Below are 26,274 nucleotides of genomic sequence, written 5' to 3'. Positions count from 1 at the left end.
TTCCAATATTTTCTCTTTTTCTTCCTCCCTCTCTCTCTCTCTGTAGCAGGTTTCCGTGCCACAGCAGACGTACCAGCAGCCAGTGTTTGTGTCCTGTCAGCCAGGACAGGGGGCAGTGGCTGTTGCTGGCATGCAGCCCTGCTACAGCCTGCTCCCCCCCAACCAGCACACCACCATGAGGTACAGTCTGAGATTAAACACTGACGCTCTGCACAGGGTTTTATTTATTTAGTTTTTAGATTAGAAAAAAAACATATAACTGTATGTTTAAAGATTTGATTGTGAGTTTATTTGCAGAATATGGCTGAAATTGCTTCAATTAGTGTATAATCACTTGAAAATAAGTCAAGTTGTGCTTTCAAATCCAGCCTTCTTAAAAAAAAACAAATCAATTGAATAGGCCTGTCCTACACGCTTGGAAGGGGAGGGTGAAGCAAAGTGTTTGCAATCTGTGCAAACCGATCAGTGCTAGATGCGGCTAAATCAAACACACTGCTCCTTTAAGTCATTTTATTGCATCAGATATTGTTCAGTTGTCCTGTCCAAGACAACACTTAACATGCACATCAATACTTTGATATATGGGAGTAATTAGCAAATATTGCATTTTTTATGTTTGGCATTAACATGATTTCTTTAATAACCAGCTTCACATCGATCCATTTAATAATCATTCTAAAGGCCTAAAGCAGTCGCAGAAAATGTTAAAAAGAGTTAATTGTGTTTTCTGGTTCAACTTTTGCTCCTAAATGAACATAAGTCCTGTACACACTAATAATAAACTTCCTTTGATTTATGGTCATCCTTTTCTAATGACACTTTCTAATAGCTGAAGCTGCTTTAATCAGGTTTAGGAGAAATTATGAGCTCGCCTGTAGATGTACTCTGTCCCAGAAACCGATTTGCAGGTGGTCGATGCCGTTTCTCACTGCTGAAGGTGCCTCTTATTTATAGACCTAACGGGCCCGACGAGTGAATCCCCAAAGCCACTCCGAGCCAAGGTCATCTTTGTTCACCGTGGGGGGAAAAAAATGAGGTTATTACCCACGATGCTTTTGGTGAACGTGGTATAGCTGATGAATGTCGACTCTGACGCCCTCTCAAAGAGCTGTGGTGTGTTTCCTCCATTCCTCTGCTGGCGAGGAGAAGTTCGCAGCGTCAAACTCTCTCATTATACACTGATTGATAGAACTAGTTCACAGAAAGCAAAACATGTAATTAGTTTCTACCTCCATGGACCCAATCAATCTGGATACTGGTGAGAGTAGCACTACTGGGACCTGCTGTGCACGCCGGTGTACATAACAAACACCAGACATGAACGCAGCCATGTACGCGGCCGTCACCTGCGCGAGAACAATGCAAAGACACGCGCGCGAGGAGAGGTCACTCTCTCATTGTCCCAGCTGTAAAATGAGGCTGCGTTAGTAGGGCAGTCAGTGTGGAAATGATTTATGCGGCGGTGTTGGAGCGGCTCAGTCTTCTCCCACGAGGCCTCGACTGTCCACCTGCAGCCTGCTTTCTCACCAGCTGTACGCGAGTCCCCGCAGGCAGGTTGCTTACAGAGCAGAGCGCAGCTACTCTGCAGATGGACTTAAAGTTAAATTTCAGATTTAATACCCCGACTGCAGCGTTAAGATCGCAGAGCTCCTGGAGATTTCCGTCTGTGCAGGTTTAGAAGTGATTTTTTTTAAGACCTACTTAGGTGTGAGTATCATATCCTGCTTTTTCTTCAGGCTCTGGAGCGCCTGAAGCACTTGAAATGACAAATTTACCATTTAAACCTTATACAGGGAATCTGCAGAGCTTGAAAAGTCTTAATATTTTTGAGTGGTTGATCCATCCATTTTCTGCTGTTTTTTCCAGGTGCAAGTCACGTTTTAAAGACTAATTAATGATATTATTAGGATTTATTCTCATTAGGGCTGGAACTAGCTTTTGTTTTGTCTGTTAATCTGCTGTTAATCTCTTTTAGATCAATCATTTGGTTTTCAATATTGGGAAAAGTTACCCATTAGGGCTGCAGCCAACAGTTATTTTCACAATCAATCCAATAATTCTTAAGTCTATAACAAAAAAATGCACCTTCCTTCCTAAAACCCAAAATGACATCTTCAGATTCTCCAACCAACAGCCCAAAACCCAAAGACTCTTCATTTACTGTCATAAATTACAAAGAAAAGCAGCGAGTCCTATAATTTAAGAGGCTGGAACCAGCAAATGTTTGACATTTTTAACCCAAAAAATTGCTGTCATGATTATCAAAATAGTTCTGTCCAATCAACTAATCACTGCAGTTCTCCAAGTCCATGTCATCATGTCTTCTTTTGTCCGAGCAACCGTCCAAAACCCAAATATATTCAATTTATGATACTGTAACACAATGACAAGCAACAAATTATCACATTTGAGAAGCTTGAGCTATCAATTTTTTGCTTGAAAAATGACGTATCCAATTATCAGAATAGTTGTTGGCTAATTTTCTGTCGATCAACTAATGGTTGCAGTTCCAGTAGTTCTGTACTGCTGGGAAGCACTGACAGAAATGTGATATAAATGACAAAAAATTCATGCACTTGCTAAATAATACTAGGCCTTATCATCCCGACTGTTTTTTCATTGATTTCTCTTATTTAAAAGGGAGTTTTTCCCCAACTCTATCGTCGAAGTGCTTCCTCATGGTGGGAATTGTTTTGTCTCAGTAAATATTAGGAGTGTCACAATCCTCCAGATCAATGATTCGATTTGACGTTCAATTTTACGGCCATGAGCCGATTCAATTTAAACTTTTTTTTTAGCATTTACACTTTCAAATTCTTCTTTAAAATGATTTTTTTAAGGGCAGGTTAGCAGTAAGCTATGCTGTGTCATCTTTGAAATGTTTTTTCTTTCAGACACATGGTGCATGCATGCAGGTAGCAGGGTGTGATCCCTGCAGAAACCGTGTTATAAAGCCCGTTGTTTACTCTTTGTGTCCATTCGCAGCTCTACAGTGAGTTTCCTGCCCGCTCAGATGATGGAGCAGCTCCAGTTTCCTCAGACCTCGTCCCCGTGCGTCTCCCAGCAGCACCCAGGCCAGCAGTATGCAGGTACGCTCCCCCCTCTGACACTGAAACCACAGAGGTCTAGACTGAAACACTCAGTGATCTGCAGCAGCAGTAAAGTGAGACTATTCACTCTTCACTCTCTGACATTAGCCGCCCTGGAGATTCCCCATCAGCGCCAGGCGCCCCGACATTCTTTATTTTCGCTCATCTCTCAGTGTCAATAACTGCAGAATGTATTCCTCCATAGCTACGACTCGGGCTCCTTAATGAAATAATCTTCCCTGGGTTTACTCCGCCATTGTATGTGCATCAGACGCGTGATTAGATTTACACTCCGGATTTTCAAAATGAAAAAGAGTGAGGCGTGGTGATGACGGCTCCCTGGAGTTTGGGATAAGTGAAAGTGATTTGCACATCCACCTCTTCCTCCGGAGCGGCGCCGAGATTAAACAGCTAGTGGGTCGACTGCTGCAAATGTTCTGTTGACAAGGACTCAGTCAAAATGTTGTTTGATACAGTGAGAAACTATTAAAGTAAGAAACCATGAAGGCATCCCTGCTGTGAGTGACGCTCCGCTGCTTGTATTGGGGTGTATTATCACACGGGTTGACATGGTTCAGTCTAATATCATGAATAAAAATATTCTTTCTGAACAGTCTCCTCTTCTAAATGATGATTTTCTGCTTAATTTATAGAGATTATAATGAAGAGTGGAGATATGAAAGCAGCATAAAACTGCATACTGATCACTAGAGGACAAGATGTTACTGAACATTGTATTTTGTTAAGTTTTGACAAATGTTGCTCTTTAAGGGCCGATACCAACACTTGCATTTGCACTAAAACTGAAAACCTTGGTGTCAAAATTTAGAATAACACAAACTCTAGCACAAAACTTTATTGGAGTGCCTTTAAGCATATTTATGCTAACAAATGCAGGGAGCAACTAGTACCCCCCTTTTTTTTTTTTAAAGTTGGCAGAGAATTTTTATAAATAAATACACAAAATAGTTCCCTGAAGTTTAGAAAGTATGAATAAATAAAACTAGTGAAGCTTAGATTTGTTCTGAAGAGCTTTTAAGAATATGTTTAATTAAAATACTGTCCTAAATCTTACTGGCAATCAGATTAAAATAATCTGATCTGATAGTGTATACGTGTACATACTGGCGTGTGTATTTGCATATGCATGTATTGTAGTGCAGCTATCTTGTAATCCAGGGAGAGATTTGTATCTTCTCTGTATTATGTTGATAACTTTCATGCTAAAAGAGGATTTTTTTGTATGACACATTGGCCAGAACTTCTCTCCTCAATCCTACTTTGGTTTCTGTGCTGACTTGTTACTCATCAGCTGACATGTACACAGACTGATGTATCTACAGCATCAGCAGGTACCAGTCTAGATTTAATATATATGAACAGGAGTTAAATTAGGAGACAGATGGAAGAAACTCTGAATAATTTACTAGTAAGTGTAAAATAAATATAAATCACCGTATTAACCCGTCTCTTCATGTATGGCTTGTGTTGTATTGGCCTTTTGCGGGCTCACAGTGTGTGTGTCCAGAGGCCCAGGTGGGGCAGTCTCCTTACTAATGACCTTTATTATTCATGTCTGATTATTATGGGAGAGCAATGGAGGGAGCCATCATTTCCAGCCCGTCAGTAATGAGGTCAGATGAAGGTCTCGTGGCGGCCTTACCTACAGCGTCACCAGTAAACATTTTTAATTGGCCAGGGTCGGGGCCAGAAATAATCTGCAGATTAAGTCCAAATATTCATTGTCCTTGCTACTGTTGTTGGCTAATAATTCATAAATCAACAGTGGCAACGTCGGCTGTGCAAAGTTTGCGATATGATTTTTCACCGTGTGAGTTTTATGTAAACAGGAATTAATTATATGGAAATATATTGTTTTATTTTTAGTTCGTTTGCTTGTCAACCTCTTGATTGTTGTGGAGGTTTTTTTTAAAGTCACATCAGTCACGTTCATGCGTCACAAACTAATAAGATAATTGGATCTCCCGGATCATCGCAGAGGATTTAGCAGGAAAGGGGAATGGAGTCTGTTATTGCCACCACGGTTGTGCCCTTATAATCAAGGCACTTAAAACCTAATTGCTCAGCGGCTAACGGTGTTTCACTGATGAGGTGTGTAGCTGAGCAAAAGTGCTGAAAAAGAGCTTTTGGGCGAAAACACATTTAGTCTGTCAGTGCATAAATGATGAGTTCATGTGATGAATTAAATAAAAACAAGCAGAAATGATGTGTTTCACCTGATTTGCCTCTTTGTCATGATTGTTTTCAATTCCAGCGTGGTTTTTCCTTTTTGTTTGTGTGTTCTTCTTTTTAACGTATGTGTGTGTGTTTGCAGGGTTGTTACCCCCAGGCCCCAGCAGCGGCATGGTGATGCTGCAAATGACAGCGCCCCCCTGCCAGCAGCCCCGGGCCCCCTCCCCCTGCCAGCGGAAACAGCCCAACCACAAACACCCGGGCGCTGAGCACCAGCGCGGCCGCAGGCCTGCCGAGCTCCCCCCGCCTCCAGACAACACCCAGGTACAAACGTTGCCCAAGTGCATCGATTAGGCAAAGACAAAACACCACTTTTCAGACAATTGTTACAATAAAACAGAATTTTTGTGCTGTCATGTGAAAAGATTGTATTTATAACCTTTTAAAAAACCTTTCTGAGGCTGTCTTTAGATTTAATTAGCTCAGTGGCCTTGAGGTTTTGACTTGACAACAACAATTTCCAAATGATTTTAAACCAGATTATAAATTTGTCAGGTAATGTTTGCCACACAGGACAATACAGTATGTGTCAGAAAGTTAAGGCGGTCACAAGAAAGCAATTTGAAAGCCAATTTAGTTTGGTTGTCTGAGTCTGACAGTGACGTGAGAATTGCCCCCTCGAGCCAAATGCGGCCTCCGCGGCTCTACAGGCAGGTTAAATGTCGTAGTAAATAGGCTCTGCAAATGAAGTCAACGCCGGCGTAGCCTGAAAATGAGGAGAAAATAGTCCTTAGCATTAGGGTGTAATGGTACATTAGAGGGACTAATGTGGATGGAATGGTACATTAAAGCAACAACTTGAACAACACAATGACTTTTCCAAAGAGAGAAAGAGCCGTGGTTGCTTTTTTTTTTTTTTTTTTTTTTTGAATGAAAGTGTTTGTGTTCCTCCCCGTAATCTCTGGCCGCACCGCCGGTGTGTTGTGTGTAGAGCAGCTTGCCCTCGTCTCCGGCACTCACTCCCTTGCCAGGCCAGCCGCCCAGCGTCAAGGGCCTCCCATCAGGCATCTCGTCCATCCCTGTCATGGCCCACCACCCGCACCACCACCACCCGCAGCTCCCTACAGCCTTCTGCCACAGTGGACAAGGTCAGAGACGCCACCAGGGTGTTTACTCACACTCAGACCCATTTTTTACAGAGCAGCATAACAGGCCGGTCATAACTTATGGAGATGTGTTTGTGTCTCAGTCTTAAGTTTACAGTGGTACAATTTAGGAACAGAAAATGCGAGCATGTGAATTATATTTTGTGTGTTTTGAGAAGTTAATCAATGGGAAGTTTGGCTGATAAATGGGGAGGAAGGGAAGCAGCGGGAGAATGGCTACACATAAGTAGTTTATACAGTTTTGGTTACACATCTAGTTTTATGAACCATAATAAAGTCATTTTTTCAAGGTGTATTTTTATGAGTTTACAGCCTTGTTGTCTTGGCAGGTAGCTAGCTAACAGCTGCCAGATAAACAGTAGCTAACTTACTTGGCTAACTTGATCTTTGTTGTGCCTTTTAAAGAAAATTAACTCAGTAGTCAGTAATATACGCAGTATATCATAGCATGCAACTGAGATTTAGCACAGCGAAATGATGTGAAACTATTATTATTAACTAATTATTTCTTTTCAGAGAGGTAACAGTTAATATAGTTTCCTAAGTTTTGGCATTTATCTGCATTTTTTTATTGAATTTAGTAAAGTGATGACACACTTTTGAATGTTTTGCCCTGCCAGCTGTGTGTAATGTTCCATGAATACTGATACCAGTAGCGTTTGTCCAGGAGCTCATTAATATTTCAGTACTGACCAGTCAGGAACCGGTATCACTTGAGAATCGATTCTCAATATCCATCCCTCGTAACCAGAAGCGTATAAACTACCTGATAATCCAAATAGCAATTGGACTGCATTACAGGTGTAGTAGCCAATCAGAAACCACCAACTATAAAGCTCAAAACAGATATTTTATTTATATTTCACCTGCAAAATATAATTCATATGCTTGCAAAAACTCTTTAGGCAGAAATACAACTCCATACAATGTTTTTGCCCGTGCTGATTAAAAAAAAAAAACTTTGCTAACTTTGTGTTTTGGCTGTGACGTCTAGGTGAAGCGCACTACTCTCTACTGGGCCAGCCTCTGCAGTACAAACCCTCCATCAGACCTCCGCTGATCCACACTGCCCACATGGTGGCCAAACATCAGGTCAGACACAAACGCTTACACTTCATTTTAAAGGTTTTTTCGAGTCTTCTGTTGCTAATAAAAGTTATTTTCTGAGCTTGCAGTTGTGAAAATCCATCCCTCCCTGCCTTCCACAAGTAAATGTTGTCTGCTGTCTCCTCAGGGTCCACTGGGGGTTTGGCGTAGCGGTCATGGGAGGAAGGCCAGCAGAAAACCTCTGTCTTCAGATCTCAGTGTAGGTGAAGCAGGTAATAGGAAGTCCGGAGGGAGGCTTGAGTTTAGTGAACCTCGAGTTTAACGGCGGTCGTGACCGAAATTTGACCTTCCCACTACAGAGAGAAATGTAAATCTGCCACATTATGAAGGAAACCGGGCAATCAGCTCCTCAAAACATGCAGTAATGAGCGAAACATCAGGCTTTAGATGTCAATCAGAAGAGAGAACTGGTGTTCAGATTCATCAGCTGATAAAGTCAGCTGCTGTGTAGCCTATTTAGCAGATTACCTGGAATAACATCAGGTTTTTATTGTGTCAAAATATGCTTGCTGCGCTCCGTAACTGTGGAGAAAAGCGTGTGTTTAGTGAATGTAAGCAGAATAAATTACAGACAGGGCAGAATTCACACCTGGCAGTGGAACCTGCAGCCCCGGCGGTATTGTGCCGAGAGAAATGTGCTGATTATTTCGAATATGGCGTCGTGGTTTTTTTTTTTTTTTTGCACTCGCCGAGATATTTTTTTGCATTATTCAGGTGCTCTTGTCAACAATCCCACCAGCACAATCGACAAGGAGGGGGCTCACGCGCATTAATGGAGGGTTCAACACTGTAAAATGTCGCTCATTCTGGCAAATACGAAAAGCAGCCTCATCTGTAGACTGACAATCGTGCTTTTTTTGATAAGAAAAGGTAAAAACGCCAAATTTAAGTCACATTTTTTTATACGATTTTGCTTGAACAAACTGCGACAGGTTCGACCATCCTTCCACCTAAAGCTTTAAAGCTGGCAGCAGCAGTTTATTGAAGCCTCCCGATGGTGCAGGTCTGAATTTTCTCTTCACCCATGACAGTTGTTTTATTTACTGGCTCGGCTGCTCACAGCGCTGTCTGTCTCTCTGTCCGTGTCTGTGTGTGTGTGTTTGCATGTGGGTGTGTGTGTGTGTGTCTGCAGTGAGCAGTCAGATCCTGGAAGTGACAGATCCTCCGGAGGGGATCAGCTGTACAGACTCCCACCACCTCCTGGCAGAGCTCTGCAGAGGGGGCGAATTGATCCAGCGGCTGTCGGACCATCAGCCGCGGCTGCTGCGCAACACAACCAGAGACGCTCCCGGCGGAGACCTGGCCTCATCATACTCCATCTTTGCCATGCTACCCTCCAGATTTGCTGCCCCGAGCGCCACGCTCCACCACAAACTCCGAACTAGTACCAGACACAAAGGGGAGCCGTGTGACTCGGACAAAGCCGGCTCATAGCTGCTAAAGATCTCGGCGCGCCTAAAGGAGCGCCACATGAACGCACATCCAACCACCTGCCTCTGCTGCCTCAGTCTGGACCGTCTCGGTTTTAGTCCCAGACTCTGTCCAAATCAAAAATATCCAGTGTTTGAAGAATGAATGTTCACTTTTATTTCGTTTTAGTTCATTTTTATCATTATTTTCTGGCCAACAGGTCTGTGCAGGGTTTGGTTTTTGTTTGTGAAATGCGTCCGCGGCGCCCCCTCTCTATTCTAAAAGCCTAGTTTGCTGTTCACAAGTTAAAGTGTTTGGAGATTCATCTGCCAGCTGTTAGTGACTTTTTAAAAACAGGTGTATGAGTGTGGCAGCACCGTATTCACCCACTTGTTCAAGAATGTTTCTGTGACCACTTTTGTAAAATTAGACAACAAATTGGATCTCTGTACCATGTCAAACTGAGCATTCATATCAAAGCAGGTGTTTTATTTAATTTAACATTCATCTGTTCAGTCCTAGCTTGATTCCAATCACTGACTCATGAAACTGAGCAGCGTTTAGGTACACAAGAACAGGTTTCTTCTCTCGTTTTACACGCAACAGCAGCAGCAGCAGCAGCAATTGTACAATGTGAGCCCATACAATAATAAACACTGAATAATAGATATACTACCTGAATTATTTAAAGTCACTTTTATACACAGTGAATGTTGGATTTGCACTGAAGTGATGAAGGAGATGTAGATGTGATTGGTATCGGACTGGGCCTGGATTTTCTTTTATTATTATTAACCCCCTCCTCCTCCTCCTCCTCCTCCTCCTCCTCGTACCTGTTTGTTGCACTCGGCCAGGCCACTTTCTTTTATATTTAATTAAAATGTTTATATGCACAAGAAAAATGCAATCGACTTTGTCACTCTACTTGGCTTCTTCTGTTTTTTTTTTTTTTTCATGTTCGTGTGAATCATGAGAGGTGTTCTGTGTCTGGTGTGGCTTTTCTTTTTAATTTTCCTTTTTTTTTTTTTTTTTTGTTTGACTCTAATAAATGTTTGCACCACACGTGTTGACTTTTTCCAAGCTAAAAGGCGAGCGATAATCTAGGACAGTGGTTCTCACCCTTTTCGCCCCCAGAAAAATTAAGTTGGTGTTCGTGAAATCTACTAAATTTAAATTATATGACTAGTACAGGTGATGTAATGTTTAAAAAAACGTCCCCCAGACTAAAATACAGCCCTCGTTTCCCATCATGTCTCATCCTCAACTGAGTAGTTTGCTATTTTATGCAACAAAATGCAAATGTTAGGGGTTTTTTAGTGTTTACCTGTTGGTAATTGACATTTTACTCCTGGTTTGTAGTTTTAATCATTATTGTATGAGGCCAGCTGTATATTGCATATTTTTTAAGTGCTTTTCCTTTATTTTCTTCCCATGCTGCTGCCACAGTATGTTATTTTTATTTCATTCTCCACAACCATCTAATGACCCTTAGAAATTGCTTCGCGATCCCCCTTGGGCCCCCCGATCCCTCGGTTGAGAACCACTCTTCTAGTCAGCAAATTGAGGGTCTATTGAAATGTTTTCTCAGAGCAACAGATGAGGCAACTCTTTGGAAAATGTTGCCACGGAGTTTGTATCTCTGCCTTTTGGGCATTGCAGATATTTGCTCTGCTTAGCAGCCTAATTTCCAGCTGCATAAATTGGCCATTTTGAATAAGTGGTGAAATGTAGAGAAACGGAGACGCCTGGTGGACAAACGTTGTCACTGCAAAGGAAACCAGCACAGCTGCAGGCGGGCAGAGCGAAAGTGAAACATAACTGTTAAGGTAACTGTGTGTATACAGTAATGGCGTGGGGTGGGAAAAACGCGGGTTAGCCGTTAGCTGGGATGTGTTGCTAGGTTTCAACGTCGGTTCTGCAGCCGTTATGGCGACCAACGGCTGGACGGAGAGCGGCAGGACGGTCGTCGTGTCCGGTGTCCCCGTCGGGGTGTTGACCGTCAGCAGGATGATCGATAAGCTGACTATTCATTTCCAGACGCGCAGGAGGAGTCACGGAGGAGACGTCGAGGCGGTCACATACCCCACCAATATGGACGGAGTCGCGTTTGTCACTTTTGACGACGCTGCAGGTAAACAAACGGATTGTAGCAACGCACAGGAAAAAACTAATCACCGTGTGATGTTTGTGTGTGTGAGGGAGAGACAGAGCGCGTGTTATGTTGTCTAAACTTTAGTTAAAGTTTGTAAATAGTCAATACGCGTTAATAACTGTTTACTGTTATCACACCAAACACCATTCAAAAATGTAGCATTTTTAGGTTCACTTCCTCATCCAGTAACCTAACCCCAGTTTCTGCCTGCCACAGCAACACTACCATTATATTTCACTTTTTAATGGATCTGGAAGTAAATTAACAAAGCACAAGGTTATTTTTATGTGGTGTGTGTATTTGTGTGTATGCTAAGTGGTCTTCGCTTGCACAGCACAGTAATACCTTAAAAGTTAACACGCAAAACTCCATTTAAAAATTGGCCATTTTTAGGTTGACGTCTTTATTCAGTACCATTGAAACTAAAAACAAGTTTTAAGTTTCATTAATCCAGTCGCCCCAGTTTCTGCCTGTCAGATATTCATTACCATTACATTACAGTCACAGAAAAAAATATAAATAAGTACCCAGTCAACTCAAGAGGATTATAATATAACATTTCATTAATAAAACTTGAATAAAAACATTAATATGGCTGGCTGGTATAGAATGCCATTTAAGTCCATTTTAAATAAATACATAAATAAATAAATATGCCTATTAAATAAATCCTGAAATAAATAAATGTTGCATCAGAAAATAAGTAATTTTACTGAACTTATTTAATGAACTGTATTGACTTATTTATACATTTATATTTACATTTATTATTGCCTTATTACATAGCCAAATTTATTAATTTCTAGAACTATGTTGACTCATTTATACATTTATATTTACATTTATTTTTTGCCTTGTTTTTTTCTTTCATAGCCATACTATTTATGCATTTATTTCGTATCCATATTTATTTATTTCTTGAACAGTACTGACTCATGGGTATATTTATATTTCCATTTTTTTATATATTTATTGCATTTATTTCAGACGCATTTCACAGGCTGAATTATTTATTTCATAGGCATATTTACTTATTTCATTTATTTATTTATTTATGTCATATTAACTTAGGTTTTTGGCAGAGATGGACTCAAGTTATGTTGTACTGATGTCTAAGCCCTCTGTAAATAACTGTTAACTAGAGTTTTATGTCACTGAAATTTAAATAAAGTTGATATAATTATAAATAATAATAATAATATTGACTTAAATGGTATTCCATCAGACTGGCTTCAGGAAATGACATGTATCTATGCTCAATTTAGATAAAAACAAGAAAGAACCCTATACTAAGGGTTACGATGGTATATATTAATATTTCTGTTCAGTATTTTACATTTCACACAATGTGATGTTTAAGATTTTTGCGTGGGTTTCACAAAAAGAGCAAGGATGTTTGTATCAACCTACCTGGATCAGCAAGCACAGTCGCAAATTGAGAAATGGATTTTGAAATTGTTTTAGCACAACAGATGGAACATTTTCCCTCCAGATGGTCAGAAGCTTCTGGGTTATAGTCGGGTATTTATTTCTCAGAAATTCAGATGCTTATTAGCTGTGACTTCAATATAATGGTAATAGATGAGGAGCAGTGAAATGAAAATATATAAAGATCTTAAACCAGCCATACTGTACGCAATTCACCTGCAGTTGTTCTTAAATACATCACGGGTTTATAGCAATAATTGGTTCCCATGGGAACTAATTGTGGTTCCCATGGGAACCACTTATACAGTAGGTTATGTTGAGAGGTGAAGTATAAATCAACATTTATTTACATGAAGTGCTGCAGGGATGTGTGCCTGGCTGATGAATGGTTTAATTTTGTCTTAGTATCACAGTTGTGTAGTGTCATAAGAAGGCCAGCGTCAGATCAGACCTTTCGATAATGAGTTCAGCTTTGTGCACGCTCTGTGACAAGAAATAACAAGCATCATTATAATGTTGACACGGGTAGAGACCATGGCAGAACAGTGCGGTACTCTTGGCAGATGCAGAGAGGGTGGTGCGAAAGGAGCGGCAGATCATGGCGGACAACGAGTTCCCTGAAGACTACGATCTCACCGTGTTCCCCTTCACCAGAGATGTAAGTATGTCGATGACGAGTCCAGGGCTGTAAGTTGATCAGCTGTTTATAGCTGTCAAAGTAAAGCTAAGACTGTTATCCTGAAAACAAAAGCCCACTGCTCTGGAAATACACACTCTGCCATGAACATATTGAACAATTTAACCATTATAAACACAGGAAACACAATTTCCAAACTCACTTTATACTCCTGAAACGTCTAAGTATACTCACATTACACTTCTTCTCTTTTCTCTCATCTCTCATCATTAAGTTACCACAGCTTTTCAAACGTGCATTCCTCTTTTTGTTACCTATCAGGGGAAAACTTTACATTTATTAGCTCTAGCATCTCATTGACATTTCTGTATTTTTGCATGCTAGTGGACTTTTTATGAATTGAGAATAGTGTCTCTAGTTGTCATCATTGTTTTTGTCATCATAAATTACTCTTTATGTCTTGTTTTTGTCAGGGAAAAAATGTCACTGATGAAAATTATTAGTCAGCAAAATTAATCATCTCTCTTTGTACCAGAATTTTGAATGAGACACTGATTGAAATGTGTCCTCGTGCTGCAGGTGTTCTTCTACGTTCCCAGTGCTACAGTGGACCTCTCTGCATTCGGCAGAGATCAAGAGTCGCTGATTCAGAGTCTGCGCTCAGCTCACAGGTCGCTACGTTTCCAGCCTTTGCTCCAGCAGAGGAAAGCCACAATCGAGGGGCCTTTCACCGCCGTCAAGGCCCTGAGAGGGGACCTCATCCGCAGGGCCAGCCGGCTTAAATCCGCAGTTTCAGCCCAAACTGCTGCCGTCAAACTAAAAGGACCTCCTCTTAATCCGAGGGTAATATCTCATCACGAGTTTGTCAGCTCTGTAAGCCGCAGCAGTTCTAAAGCTAAGCTGGAGCCGGCGAGCTCAAACAGCTTATCAACGCCGCTGCAGACCACAGGTGAGGCAGCTGAAGTCCAGACTCTGCGCTCAAATGCAAAAACTCACAACGCTTCCTTGAGGAGAAAAGTTTCCAGCAGGAGTTTGACTGTAGGAAACACAGACAGCGATGAAGAGGAGCAGAGAGCTCGGTCCAGAACCGAGCGAGCAAAGGCCAAGCCCGGTCAAGTGTTCGGAGGGGAGATCAATGCAGGGATTAGATCTTCCTTATCAGGCGTGGACTGGCTCCCCACAGAGGAAATATCAGCAAAACAGCCACGAGAAGATGAAAACACCAGAGCAGACGGGGTTTCAGCAGCCAAGATCAGAGGAGAGGATCGTCTGGGCTCTCACTACAGCAGCAGTGACTATCTGAGGGAATCAGATCAGAGCAGCTCAGCTGTCACCGCTAAGCTCCTCCGGACCAGACTTAAAGATGTCTCACAGTCCTCTGAGAACAATATGAAGGATACAGAAGAGGATACGTGCATCTACGTCGACTCATACACATTCAGATACATTGACAAATTTGACAAAAAGGAGTTGGACAGGTGCTTAAGAGGTCTTGCTGCATCCGTTAAATGTGTTGAAGGAACTGACCTCATGCAGATATTGTTGACTGAGAAGCAGACCTCCAGGACAGCTTCAGGGATCCAGCATGCCGTGAGAAAACTCAGCACTGTAGTGGATGATTGGCAGTCGAGATTAAGAGTTCATCAGATTCACTATGACAAGCAGAAGCAGCCTGAGAAACAGAAACTGATTCAGATCTGTGATGATGTGAATTTCCTGTACGACGATGTTCTGTACGTGTTCGAGGATTCTTGCATAAAAGTCATCGGACCTTCAGTGTCCAGTCTCCTCTTCTACAAGACAGCAGAGGGCAGAATTGCTAAACTCAGAGACAAGTCCCAGAGAATGTAATACACTCAACAAAAATATAAACGCAGTATGTTTGTTTTTGCTCCATTTGTCATGAGTTGAAGTAAAAAAAAATCTAAGACTTATATTGTGCAAATAAAAGGTTTATGTCTCTCAAATTATGTCATTTTAGTGAGTACCTCTCCTTTGCCAAGATAATCCATCCACCCGACAGATGTGGCACATGGAGATGCTGATTCAGCAGCAGGATTATGATCCAGATGTGTCATGGAGCAGCCACAATAAAAGGACACTCTGAAGTAAGGCTTTGTATGGCCTCTGATTGGCCAGTATTGGTTGGGTTGGTTTGGTTTAGGCATGAAGAGTGATTGGTTATGGTTGCGTTCAGAATATCTGCGTCATGACTTTGTGAAAAGTGAAACAGACCTAGTTCAGTGCCTAAAGAATGTATTTTGTTAAGATAAAACTGCACATTTTATACTGTAAAAATGAAAAGAAGAGAAAAAGCCAAATTTTAAGGCAACTTACTGAAGAAGATTTTTGAGTTTTGAGCCCAACTAATAAAGTTTTGAGATGATTTACTTTTCTTCCGTAGTTAAATTTGAATCTTTGAGTTTAAGGCAAAGGAGAAGTTCTCACTAAAATGGATTTAAATAAATTTGTCAACATAATTTAAAGAGAAATAAACATTTTGTGTGCATAAGAGAAATCTTAGATCTTTTACTTTAACTCATGAAAAACAGGAACAAAAACAAAAGTGTTCCATTTATATTTTTGTTGAATAAGATGGAACAAAAAGCAATGATTGTAATTTTATGTGTGTCCACAAGGTGGTGCTGTTGTGTCTGACATCAAAATCTACCTTAGGAAAAAAATGTAAGTGTATAGTTACATTACAGCCACAGTTTCCGGTCCTCTACATTTTTCTGGGTTATAAGTAAGAACTATAGAAATGAAGAATGCTGTGTGTTTTATATTTGCCTCAGGACTGTCAGTTTTGTGCTCATATTGATTTTAAATTCCATTGTTTTTGCTCTCTCTTTGTTTCTATGGTGAAGCTTCCCCTTTTTGTTTGTGCATGGATTAATAACTAGGCCTTCAAACAGCAGGTCCTAATCCAAACGGTGTTCTCACAGCAGTAGAGATAAGTCTTAATTAACCTCCTCACATCTTAATTACAAAAGATAGGCTTCTAATTAAAAACAAAAAAATGACAGATGCCAACCTGTCTCACATAATCACATCTTCCTCCTCTCGTCTTTCATCTTTATTTATCAGTACAGAAACCTGTGTCTGGTTTCTTTGAGACATTCGTTGTGTTTTTTGTTTTTTTTTTATTTCTGTAATCTGGTAAACTGAAGTCTGGTCTATTTTATGCCAGAGTTTAACACATTTTAATACAGAATTAAATTTAAAGATGGTAAAAATGTCAATATAGGCCATTGTGGCTTTAAGACCCCCACCAGAAATGTCATTTAAAATATGTCCCTTTGATTAATAATTTGCGTCTGATGTTTTTTTCCACAAAAAAGCTGCTTAAACACAATATTTTGAATCATGATCAGCTTCCAAACTAGCTGTGATTTTGCAGAATAGTACGGCATTATATGACATGACCCCACTGAAATTGCAACAGAAACTCTCTCAACTGCTCTCATCTCTAAATACGTCATTTAATACATATCCAAAGTTTTAACAAATCCAATATTGAAAAATGCTAAAATCAGTGATGCCACAGTTATCCATTATTCCTGTGTTAGAGTTTTACATGAGACATGAAGTTACATACAGTACTGTGAATGTGCAAAAGGAAAGGAAAGTAACATAAATGTTCTATTTTAAATTATATGTGAATGCTTTTGTTTTATATTTATGTTATTCAGTGTGAACATTTACATGGATTTGTGCAAATATATGCTGTCTTGTACAAGTACACTAACATGTTGATGGGTTTTTTATTATTATTTTAGAAAATAAAAAAGTGGCGCTAGAAATGTGGTTAAAAACATCACTTGGGTGACTTTTTTTCTGTGTTATAGAGGAGATTTTTAGACATTTGTTTTTGCTATTATTTGTAGGATCATATTTAGGTGATTTCCAAACTTTTACTTTATAGGATTCCTTAAGACACAAAATCTACTTTATGTTTGTTTATGTTGCAGTTTGTGTGTCGTTGACCTGCACTCAAATCCTGCGTGAAGCAGGTGTTTAAACTGAGATTTAAGATGAGCTCAGACAAACTGAAATGTTTATGAAAACAGACTTCCAGGGTCAAACTCTGCGTGTACGTCACTCTGTTCACAGTGAAGCTCAAACATCCAAGTTAATTAACAATAAGCCAGAGACATATTTGAGAGGAAGCTACAAATATTTGTGCTCAGGATTTTATGACTCAGTGTGTCCTGAGTCTGACTCTGATGTTCTTAAACCCTCGTTTTGTTGCGATCAGAGTCATGGACTGATGTTGGACAGTAGGGGGCGCTATGACACTTTCTCCTGCATTGTGATCTGGTTAAAAATAGAGACAGTGGAGCTGCCATAGCGCAGCTCAGTGAAGCTATTACAGAGGCTGGGTTTGGCATGTAGGGTGCAGATTGGCAGGCAAATGATGTCAGTTGGACGTCCCATTATACACCCTCTCCCCTCTACACACACACACACACACACACAGGGAGTGTTGCGCCCTTCTCCAAGGGAAATACTGATCTGTGCATGTGATGTGTGAAGATGCTCAGTAAAATCATGTTGTGTGGAGAGCGTTTTTTCGTCTGCGATTATTCAAATGAGCTCGCTCTGCAGCCTCGATAATTGATTCATTATGTAAAAATAAGCCACACAACCATAATGAACGCACACAAACATAGACAATCACTCATCTCCCAGACACACACACACACACTCTGGGTTGTTACCATAGGAACATAGTGGAAGAGGTTGCCGAGCTGCAGCGCTGGGCGTCGTTAGGGGAAGCTCTCCAATACAATGAAAACATCCAGGAGGAAAGAGGAATTACATTTTCAGCAGATGAACTCTTCATCAAAGATGAAGAGCAGAGGGAGCGCTGCCTCTTCACACCCAGACCCCTGTGCTGCCCCTCTGATCGCACGTCTTCAACAATTACCCATTATTTTGGTGGGGGTTGAGGTTATTGTGGTAGAATAGAAGGAGGAGGGTCAACAAGCAGAAAGCGTGAATTATTTTACTTGAAATGGCCTGACGCTCGTCCCCCATTACACTCCCTTTTCATTATTTCTCCTCATTATGCATAAAGTGTAATTAGGTAGCTGCATTCGTGAATATATTAAACATGTATGACTTTCATGATGGAGGTCAAAAACAGCGGCAGGCCATGAAAGGAAGCCTCAGTGTCTTTCTCAAGGACGTTTCATCGGTGAGAGGTCTGTTGGGGATCAAACCTGTGATTGGACCACGGGTGGATTATTGAGCAGGTTGACCAGGTTCAGGCCTTAAAGTGACTGTTGACTCTCTTTTTTTAATGTAAACTGACCACAAAGAGACATGAAACAACCAAAATGAGACAAAAAAAGACCGCAAGAAGACGCAAAACGACCACAAAGAGACAGGAAACGATGAAAATGAGACACAAAATGACTGCAAAGATATGAAAAATTACTACAGATGCTAAAAGACACACAAAATGACCACAAATAGATGCATAATTATGCAAAGCAACTACAAAGAGTTGCAAAAGTTCTACAGAGACAAAAAAAATCTGCAAAAAAGACACAAAAGAACCACAAAAAAGATGCAGAACGACAAAATGGAGACACACAGCATCCACGAATGTGCCCAAAATAAAGTCAAAGACACACAAAACAACTTCAGAGTTGCAAAACAACTACAAAAAGACAAAAACTATGAGTTGCAAAACAACTACAACTTGATACAAAACATCTATAGAAAGATTAAAAATGACACAGATGACAAAACGAACACAAACAAATGCAAAACAACTACAAAGAGATGCAGAATGACCACACAGAGACACAAAACAACCATAAAGAGACACAAAACGACTACAAATAGTTACAGAACAACAACAAAGAGACACAAAATAGGTCTGTCCAGGGGTCCATTGTTTCTAAGTCCGTCCATTGATTTGAAGTGGCTATCACCATCAGACCACCTATTGTTTTACCCCTGAGTGCGCGCGCTGCTGCGGTCATGTTCAGGCGCACACATCTGAGAGGTCAGAGGTCATGAGACAAGCAGCGAGCCTCTACATCATTTTTTTTCCTCTCACAGTGAGGAACGAGCTGCCGGTGATGAATAGTCTTCTCCGGGCAACGTGTGCGTGTCGCAGTCACAAATTGCGTCTTAATGATTCTCTTTACAGATCATCACCCTGCCCGTGAGGGGGAAAGTGGGGAGGGATATGAGTTGTATCCCTCCTGCTGCGCTGCCTAAATGTTGTATGGGTATTAGGGAGTTGTGATGGAGGAGCCGCGTTGAAGAAATTGGGGGCAACAGAGCAAGAAAACAGTTTAATGTGTGTTCGCTGTGGAAAAAGGATGAATGGTGTTTAATTGGTCTCACAACATATGACCCATAATGTAAACAGACCAAATCCCCTTGAATTTGACTGAAGGAACCCAACTGTGACTAATGACTAATGTGTAAAATGCGTGTCCTCAGATTTGTGTCGCCCCGGTGAGCCCATTCATTGTGGTGCTAGTTAAGCTTTTTTACTCCAAATACTAAACAGAAAAACAGTCTTAAAGGACCAGTATGAAGGACGTAGTGGCATCTTGGGGTGAGCTTGTAGATTGCGACCAGCTTGCCTCACCCTCCCCTTCCACGCATGCAGTGAGCCTGCGGTGGCCGTGAGAAAAGTGCAAGGCCCTCTCTGATCTTGGCTCTTGTAGCAAATAGAAAATAGAAGATTTGTGCTAGACCTATTAAATAAGCAAAATACGATGTGTGCATGTCCCCGTCATTCCCCGTCTCTCCACCAGTCGCCCTCAGTGAGTTTCCTGGTTTTGCCAGTCACCTGACCTGCACACCTGTCCCTCTTTCCTGTCTTCCACTGTCCCCAAAGTATGTATATATACCTGCCTGGTTGCTCCAGCCACTTGTCAGATCATCAAACTGTTTTTACAGAAACAAATACAAAGAATAATTCCGGTCTTGTTTTGTTTTGTCCATCGCTGCTGTGGATTATAATATTTTACACTCTAAATTAATAGCTGTGACCTGAGGAAGTGGCAGATTTTTTGGAGGAGAAAATGAAGAGTAAAATTAAAACCGAGCTGTCCGTTTTTAACATTCACTACGTGCCCTACATGTAACCGTGTTCACATCAGGGCTGCTCCTGTTTGCCCGAGGCCAGACATCCACTGGCGTCCCTGAGGGGACTGGTCTTTTCATAACCAGATAATTTAATGATATTTTAGCGTAATTCAATTTTACCCGACTGGTCTCTGTGTAATGTCATCAGCAACACATATTCCTGCATTATGCAATTCACAGTGCGGCGTCAGCCTATAATCAGCCCACATTAAAATTAGTAAAACAATTTCCGTTGATGGATTCTTATAATATTTTCTGTCCTCTGGAATTTATTATCCACATTTAGATGTTAGCATTGTGGTCATATCGTGGGGGGAAGAATTATCATTTCAGAGTATAGATCATTATTTGTAAACTCCCACTCTCTGTCTAACTGCAACCAATCACATTCTCCATGTGCAATAGGAAGACATAAAGAACAATTAACTATCTGATGCACTACAATAAATGTGACACTTGTGTGTGCATCATAAATCCCAGGGACGTAAAATGTGGCAACAGTGTGTTGCAGTGAGGCTTCAGTGTCGTCAGATCAGTTAGTCAGTACAATGTTGTCATGGCTGATAAAAACATAACCAAAACTATGAAAATAAGACCCAAGTTGCAATAAAGCAGAATTATCCTTTAAGTTCCTGACCTCCTGTGCACCGTACCACACATCATCCGCTCCGTCTTCCTCCTCTCTCACATTACAGCGCCCCATCTGCACCGCCTCGCTTATACGAGGCGATCCAGGAAGTGTCGGTGCAATTATCAGTCTCTCCTCTGACCATTTCAAAAAAGCTCGCTGTTAGCGGGGTGCGAAGAAGAAACGTGATTGCCTGTTAAACCTCGACACCGCAGGCCGCAACGCTCGACACACGGTCGCCACATGTGGCCCCCCCACAGAATTTAGAACTATTATTTTGCACTTATATATTTAGAGACACGGGGGGCGGTCGAGGCTGAAGCTGGAGTTTACAATCTCACTATAGGCCTTTTTTCCAGATTTAATTTCCTTTTTTGTAGTTTATGACCCCTAGTCGTGTATTTCCTGATTGCAGAACTAGACTCAGGAATCATCCGTATTGTACCATTACATTTAAGTAATGGTGTGTTAAGTGTGTTGTTTTGTAAACTATAAACTAAATAAGACACAATAAGACCTGCTGGTACCAAACCAGCACATAAACCTTAAAATAATATGTCAAGTATTTAACAGTAACAGTTTAGGAGCATGAGGAATAAACAGTGTTTGTGGTTTTTGATTCAACACATGGAGATCAACATCATAAGCAGCACAAAATCAAAATCATATCCCGAAAATAAAGCAGTCATTTGTAAAAGAATCTCAGTCTATGTGGAATAAAAGACTTTTAGCTCTGCTTATTCCCTCTGCCGATAAAGCGAGTCGGAGGGTGTTGAAGCTACAGGCAGGAAATCATGAACTGTCGTTAAGAGCGTCTGTGAGGGTGCGGCGGGGGGCTTCATCACGCCGTTCCCTCAGCGATGAGAGCGAAGCAGACAGTGATGCCGATGATCCTGCAGCATCGTTTCTGCAGCCTCTCAGAACTCCTCGGAGAGGCTTTGTGTCACTCCAGACTGGGCTGACACACTCAAGAACAGTGAGGATGAAACTGAGGTAAATTCGTTTCAGCATCACAAGGAAGACCAGCTCCTTTGAGAGATAGAGGATTCTCGTCCATGATCATGTAGGAGATCAAGATGGACTCTGGAGTGGGGCCAAAGCAAGCCTGACCTGCTTCACCTCTTGTTTCACCCAATTTGTCCAAGCCATGATGACCTCCCTCGTGATATTCAACTCATGTCTGTGCAGGAGAGCAGAGAGAAAGACATTTCCAAAAGTGTCTGTGAGTGTCTGCTGTTTAAACATTCAGGTGTCTGGTGTATTTTACTGTCACGTTTGCTTCCAGCTGTCCAGGAGTCTACAGGAGGTTTGGTGTTAATTTGCTGCTCGACTAGAGCTAAGCTGCTCGTCTTCTGTTAAAGATACACCTTCAAGTGAGTGGACCTGTTGTAATGGAGATGCAAAGGGGTATATGGTGTCAGAGAGTGACATGAATGCACGCTGAGTGGAGGAAAAGGTCGGTCTTGCAGCAAATGTAGAGCAACAGCGCTGTAAATGTGCAGTTTAGGTTCTAGTTTGTCGGTGCATAAAAGCTGCAGCTTTTTTTTGCAATTTTGATGTTGGTTAGCTCACACAAAACAAAAACATCTCTCTTGAAAGACGGGGTGACGTTATAAAGATGGTGAGCAGGGTGAGAGGAGTCCTGAAGAATCCTGTGTCCCTTTTTTTCTGCGGTCTAATGGTTTAGATTTCGGTCAGGGACGGCAGCTCTGCGTCTGTGATAACAGCGTCTTTTGTCAAGTGTCAACTCTTTTGGGAGATAGAAATCACCGCATGAAGAAAATAATAGCTTTGAGGAGAAAGTGGCAGATTTTGTCTCAGACACAGACTTTAATGGCCAAACTGTTTCCCCGCCGGCTGTGATCGTCTGCAGCTGGTCCAAAATATCATATGATTGGTTATGCTGCCTTGTGGGAGAGCTTCTCAATTTCAGCCTTCATCTCTCGGCTCCATTAGCCGACAAAAGATACCAGAGGCCGGCCGGAGAGAGGCACATTTCTCAGGTGGCACGACATGGCATCAGATGATTTGTGGGCGTCTGGATTATTTGAGGCACTCTGTCTTATTTTAAACTGTGTACGGATGTGTCCAGGAGGGGAAAACACTCCAGAAATAGGTCCAGCAATTCAGCTCCTGTACGGTTTAATGGCCTGGACATTTTGAAAATTGAAGCCGGTGCAGAAAAGGCATCAGAGGCACCATCTCATCTTCTGTCTGCCATTACACAGGCTGCACTGACCACGATAGGAGCCCAGGTTGATCATAAAACCTGCGACACTGTGATGGTTCAGATCGCGTAATCGGCGTGGTGAGTTCAATTACACGGTGTAAAGAACTGCGACGAGTTGGACCCAAAAGAAGTGAGAACTTTGCCAGTTTTTTATCCGTGGCAGCCAAACAGAGAAATCTAAGAAACCCAGCTCCCCTTTGACAATGGAAAGATTTACATAATTATACTGGGAACAGATGACATTAAAGGAATCCCTGTATAATTCAGTCCTCGCTCCAGTGTTATCTGTCTGTTGTAGGTTTGTCTGGACTAAATGGTAAAAAGAGAGGGGACAGATGGAGAAGAGGGAGGCGACGGCGTGTAAGAAAAGGTTGTGAATACATCAGTGGCCTACTGAGCCAACAGGATGTGCCAGCATGGGTGTGTTTGCACATGCAGGTGTGTGTGATGAGTGCATTTGTATGCTGTCGGCATCTGAAATCAGTGGCGTGGCGAAGATGAATGACGCTGGCTTTAAGTGAAATGTTAATGCTCAGACAAAGGACAAGACATAATATCCAAAGTTAAACAGATTATGTGAATCAACGTACAGTCATAGCAGGTCAGTGGGTCCCATACCAATATAAATGCCAATATATGAAAATATAGTGGAATCAGTGCATTAACAGTATGTTAAAATGTAGAAATATATGAAAACTGTAGGAGGGGATGCATTTTTCCCATATAAATCACATAAAATCAGTGTTTGAATGTAAGTAAGTTGGCCACATTTACTCAGGAAATGTACAGTTTCGAAGTAATTCTGCTTAATTTGAGTATTTCCATTTAATGCTACTTTTGAAGCCATTCATAACATTGACATTCAAATGCTAAGTCAACATTTGCATGTCTATTCATTGTGTTTAAACCAGGTTTTTCTGCACCGTGCAGATAAAGATGAGGCTCCTTTAAAAAGATCATAACAAGACAAAAAAAAAAAAACTTTAGGAAAAGTAGAAAAGTGATGGTTATTGGTCTACACAACCGAAGTGTTAGAACTTGTCAAGATATTGTTGTCACTGAAACAAAACCCACATACAGTTTTTTTTTTTTTTTAATCCCTGCCAGCACTTTCCTGCAAGAGAAAGAAAAACGCCATATGGTCACATGCCTTTACTCATTTAATCCGATGAATCACTTCATTCAAATTGAGGATTTTGTTTGAGGATTTTTTTATTGTTCCTTTAGGGTGATGACATTATTAAATATGATGACAGACATTCAAAGCTTAATTCAAAAAAACCTCAATAGAAACTTTGCATGGAAAGAAACAACACTGTGCTACATCATGGTGGCAAATATACTTTTTACTCCATTACATTTATTCGATTAAACATATTAAGGCTCATTTATGCTTGCTGTTAAATATGGATACAGACAGAGACATAAACACAAGAAAAAGACAAATAAAGCTCTTAATTCTTCCACCACTGCTGCAAACAAACGCGCATCAGATTCAGGAGTCTGCAGAAGGACTCGTATCTGTACGGCAAATGCAAAACGCCTTTTCATTAATTCAGAAAGCACTTAGACACAACGTCTCCTCCTTTCCCAACCATAAACAACCAAACTCCTGAGAGGCCGGCCGCATACATGCTACTTAACCTCGAAGAAGAGAGAAAGCACACTGATTTGATTAGGCCCAACTCGAGTCTTTAAAGTCTCCTGGAAATGTCAGCAGAATCATCAAAGCGGCCGTCTCCTTCATAAAGCCTTGATCAAAGGCATTCTCGACATACTGCGCCCTCTATATTGTTAGCTCACGGGTAAAATGTCTACATCTGCACAACATTATTGGTTTTATGGGAGTTTTATAAGTGGAGACAGACTGAAATCGCTCAGAGACAAGTGACATTTCCCCCCTCTCAGCTACACCCTCGGCCCACCAGCTTTCTGCTGCATTTGCAGTTGTGTCACATGTAGTGTGTGTGATATCACCTGTGTTTTACAAGGAATTCCTCTTTGTTTGCTCAGGCTGCCTCCTCCATATATTACATCAATGCACTTTCTCTTTGCATTATCACTTCTGCAAGATAAGGTGGATTTTCTGCTCCACTCGGGTTCAAGCAGAGCCAGTAATCTTCATGTTCGTTCTAAGGGTGAATGTTGGGTTTTGACACCTCGACATCCAAATTTTAGTCACTCTATGAGAGGTCATTTGGGTCAGAAATCATACCTACTCTCATACACAACAAATACATGCCACTGTACCCTGACTCTGTGTGGATGACATCATCGTTTTGGCTTGAAAACAAAAGACCTGAGAGGAGCGACATTTTCTCATCAGTATGCAGATATGTAAATCACGCCCCACTCGCCCCTCCCCTCAAACCCCTCCTCTCTGCATCAGAACGGTGACTGAAAGTTCAACTGAAAACCAGACAGACATGAAGGAAAAAAAAATCTGTCACTGAAAAACACACCAGCATCAAAATAAAATTCAACGATTTTTAATGTCTGTGTTTTATTTTCGTGAAACTTTTCTTTGCCATCACAAGTTATTTTCAGTGTCATTGTTTGTTTGTTTGTTTTTTCAGCTCAGGCTTTGTTTTAAATGCCAAATTGTATTTTTTCAAAGCCAATATTATAATTTCACTGTGCACAGCACATGATAACTTTTTGTAAAACTGCTGTGTAAAAACTGAAGAATTCGACGATGTGAATCTGTGGAATTTTCTCGAAAACAAACATGTTCTTTGTTTCTCACAAAAACTCATTGTGTGCATCCTTGAAGCAGAACTCATTCACAAATTAAACTCGCAGGCACTTTGCCATCCGTCTTTGCATGTTACCACCACCAACTGGCCCTTCCGAAGTCCCGCCCTTTTTGCTCCGTTGCCCAATAACAGTTGAGCGTGCTTTGTACCCAGCAGAACCTCTGTCCCGTTTCCTGCTCTGATCTTCATAAAATTAATAACAAATGATCAGAGTTACAATCTGATCTGTGTTTAAGCACTAGAAGACCATCTTCTGTACAGTATGTAGCCTGAATGTTGCAGGCAGAATCTGTTCTCATTAAAGCTGTGAGCCAATCAGGAAGCCTGAATTTAAACAGCATATATTGGATTTATTATCA

At 41.1% G+C, this 26,274-nt stretch overlaps 2 protein-coding genes across 12 annotated transcripts in view; both read left to right on the top strand.

Moving 5' to 3' along the window:
* r3hdm1 (R3H domain containing 1) overlaps positions 1-10,027 on the top strand; it is a 55,065-nt gene extending 45,038 nt beyond the window's left edge. For 7 of the 11 annotated variants that reach the window (XM_084713521.1, XM_084713523.1, XM_084713515.1 and 4 more), the window contains 7 exons: positions 47-180; positions 2,986-3,089; positions 5,425-5,606; positions 6,274-6,430; positions 7,443-7,540; positions 7,683-7,767; positions 8,688-10,027. In XM_084713521.1, coding sequence (XP_084569647.1) covers positions 47-180; positions 2,986-3,089; positions 5,425-5,606; positions 6,274-6,430; positions 7,443-7,540; positions 7,683-7,767; positions 8,688-8,989 — 1,062 coding nt within the window. In that variant the 3' untranslated portion in view covers positions 8,990-10,027. Of the gene's footprint in view, positions 1-46; positions 181-2,985; positions 3,090-5,424; positions 5,607-6,273; positions 6,431-7,442; positions 7,541-7,682; positions 7,768-8,687 lie in introns of those variants that run through there. The other 4 variants (XM_084713520.1, XM_084713524.1, XM_084713525.1 and 1 more) reach the window with 3 other exon arrangements.
* Positions 10,028-10,180: 153 nt separating this feature from the next.
* LOC146304787 (uncharacterized) lies at positions 10,181-16,552 on the top strand. The gene is made up of 3 exons (XM_084713531.1): positions 10,181-11,096; positions 13,109-13,203; positions 13,762-16,552. Exons 1-3 carry the CDS (start codon positions 10,892-10,894, stop codon positions 15,031-15,033), a joined length of 1,572 nt encoding a protein of 523 aa, XP_084569657.1. The 5' UTR covers positions 10,181-10,891; the 3' UTR covers positions 15,034-16,552.
* Positions 16,553-26,274: the final 9,722 nt, after the last annotated feature.

Source organism: Lutjanus erythropterus, chromosome 24 (genome assembly GCF_056507025.1).
Source record: "Lutjanus erythropterus isolate fLutEry1 chromosome 24, fLutEry1.hap2, whole genome shotgun sequence".
NCBI classification, from domain to species: Eukaryota; Metazoa; Chordata; class Actinopteri; order Lutjaniformes; family Lutjanidae; genus Lutjanus; species Lutjanus erythropterus.
This window is presented reverse-complemented; position numbering and strand designations above follow the sequence as displayed.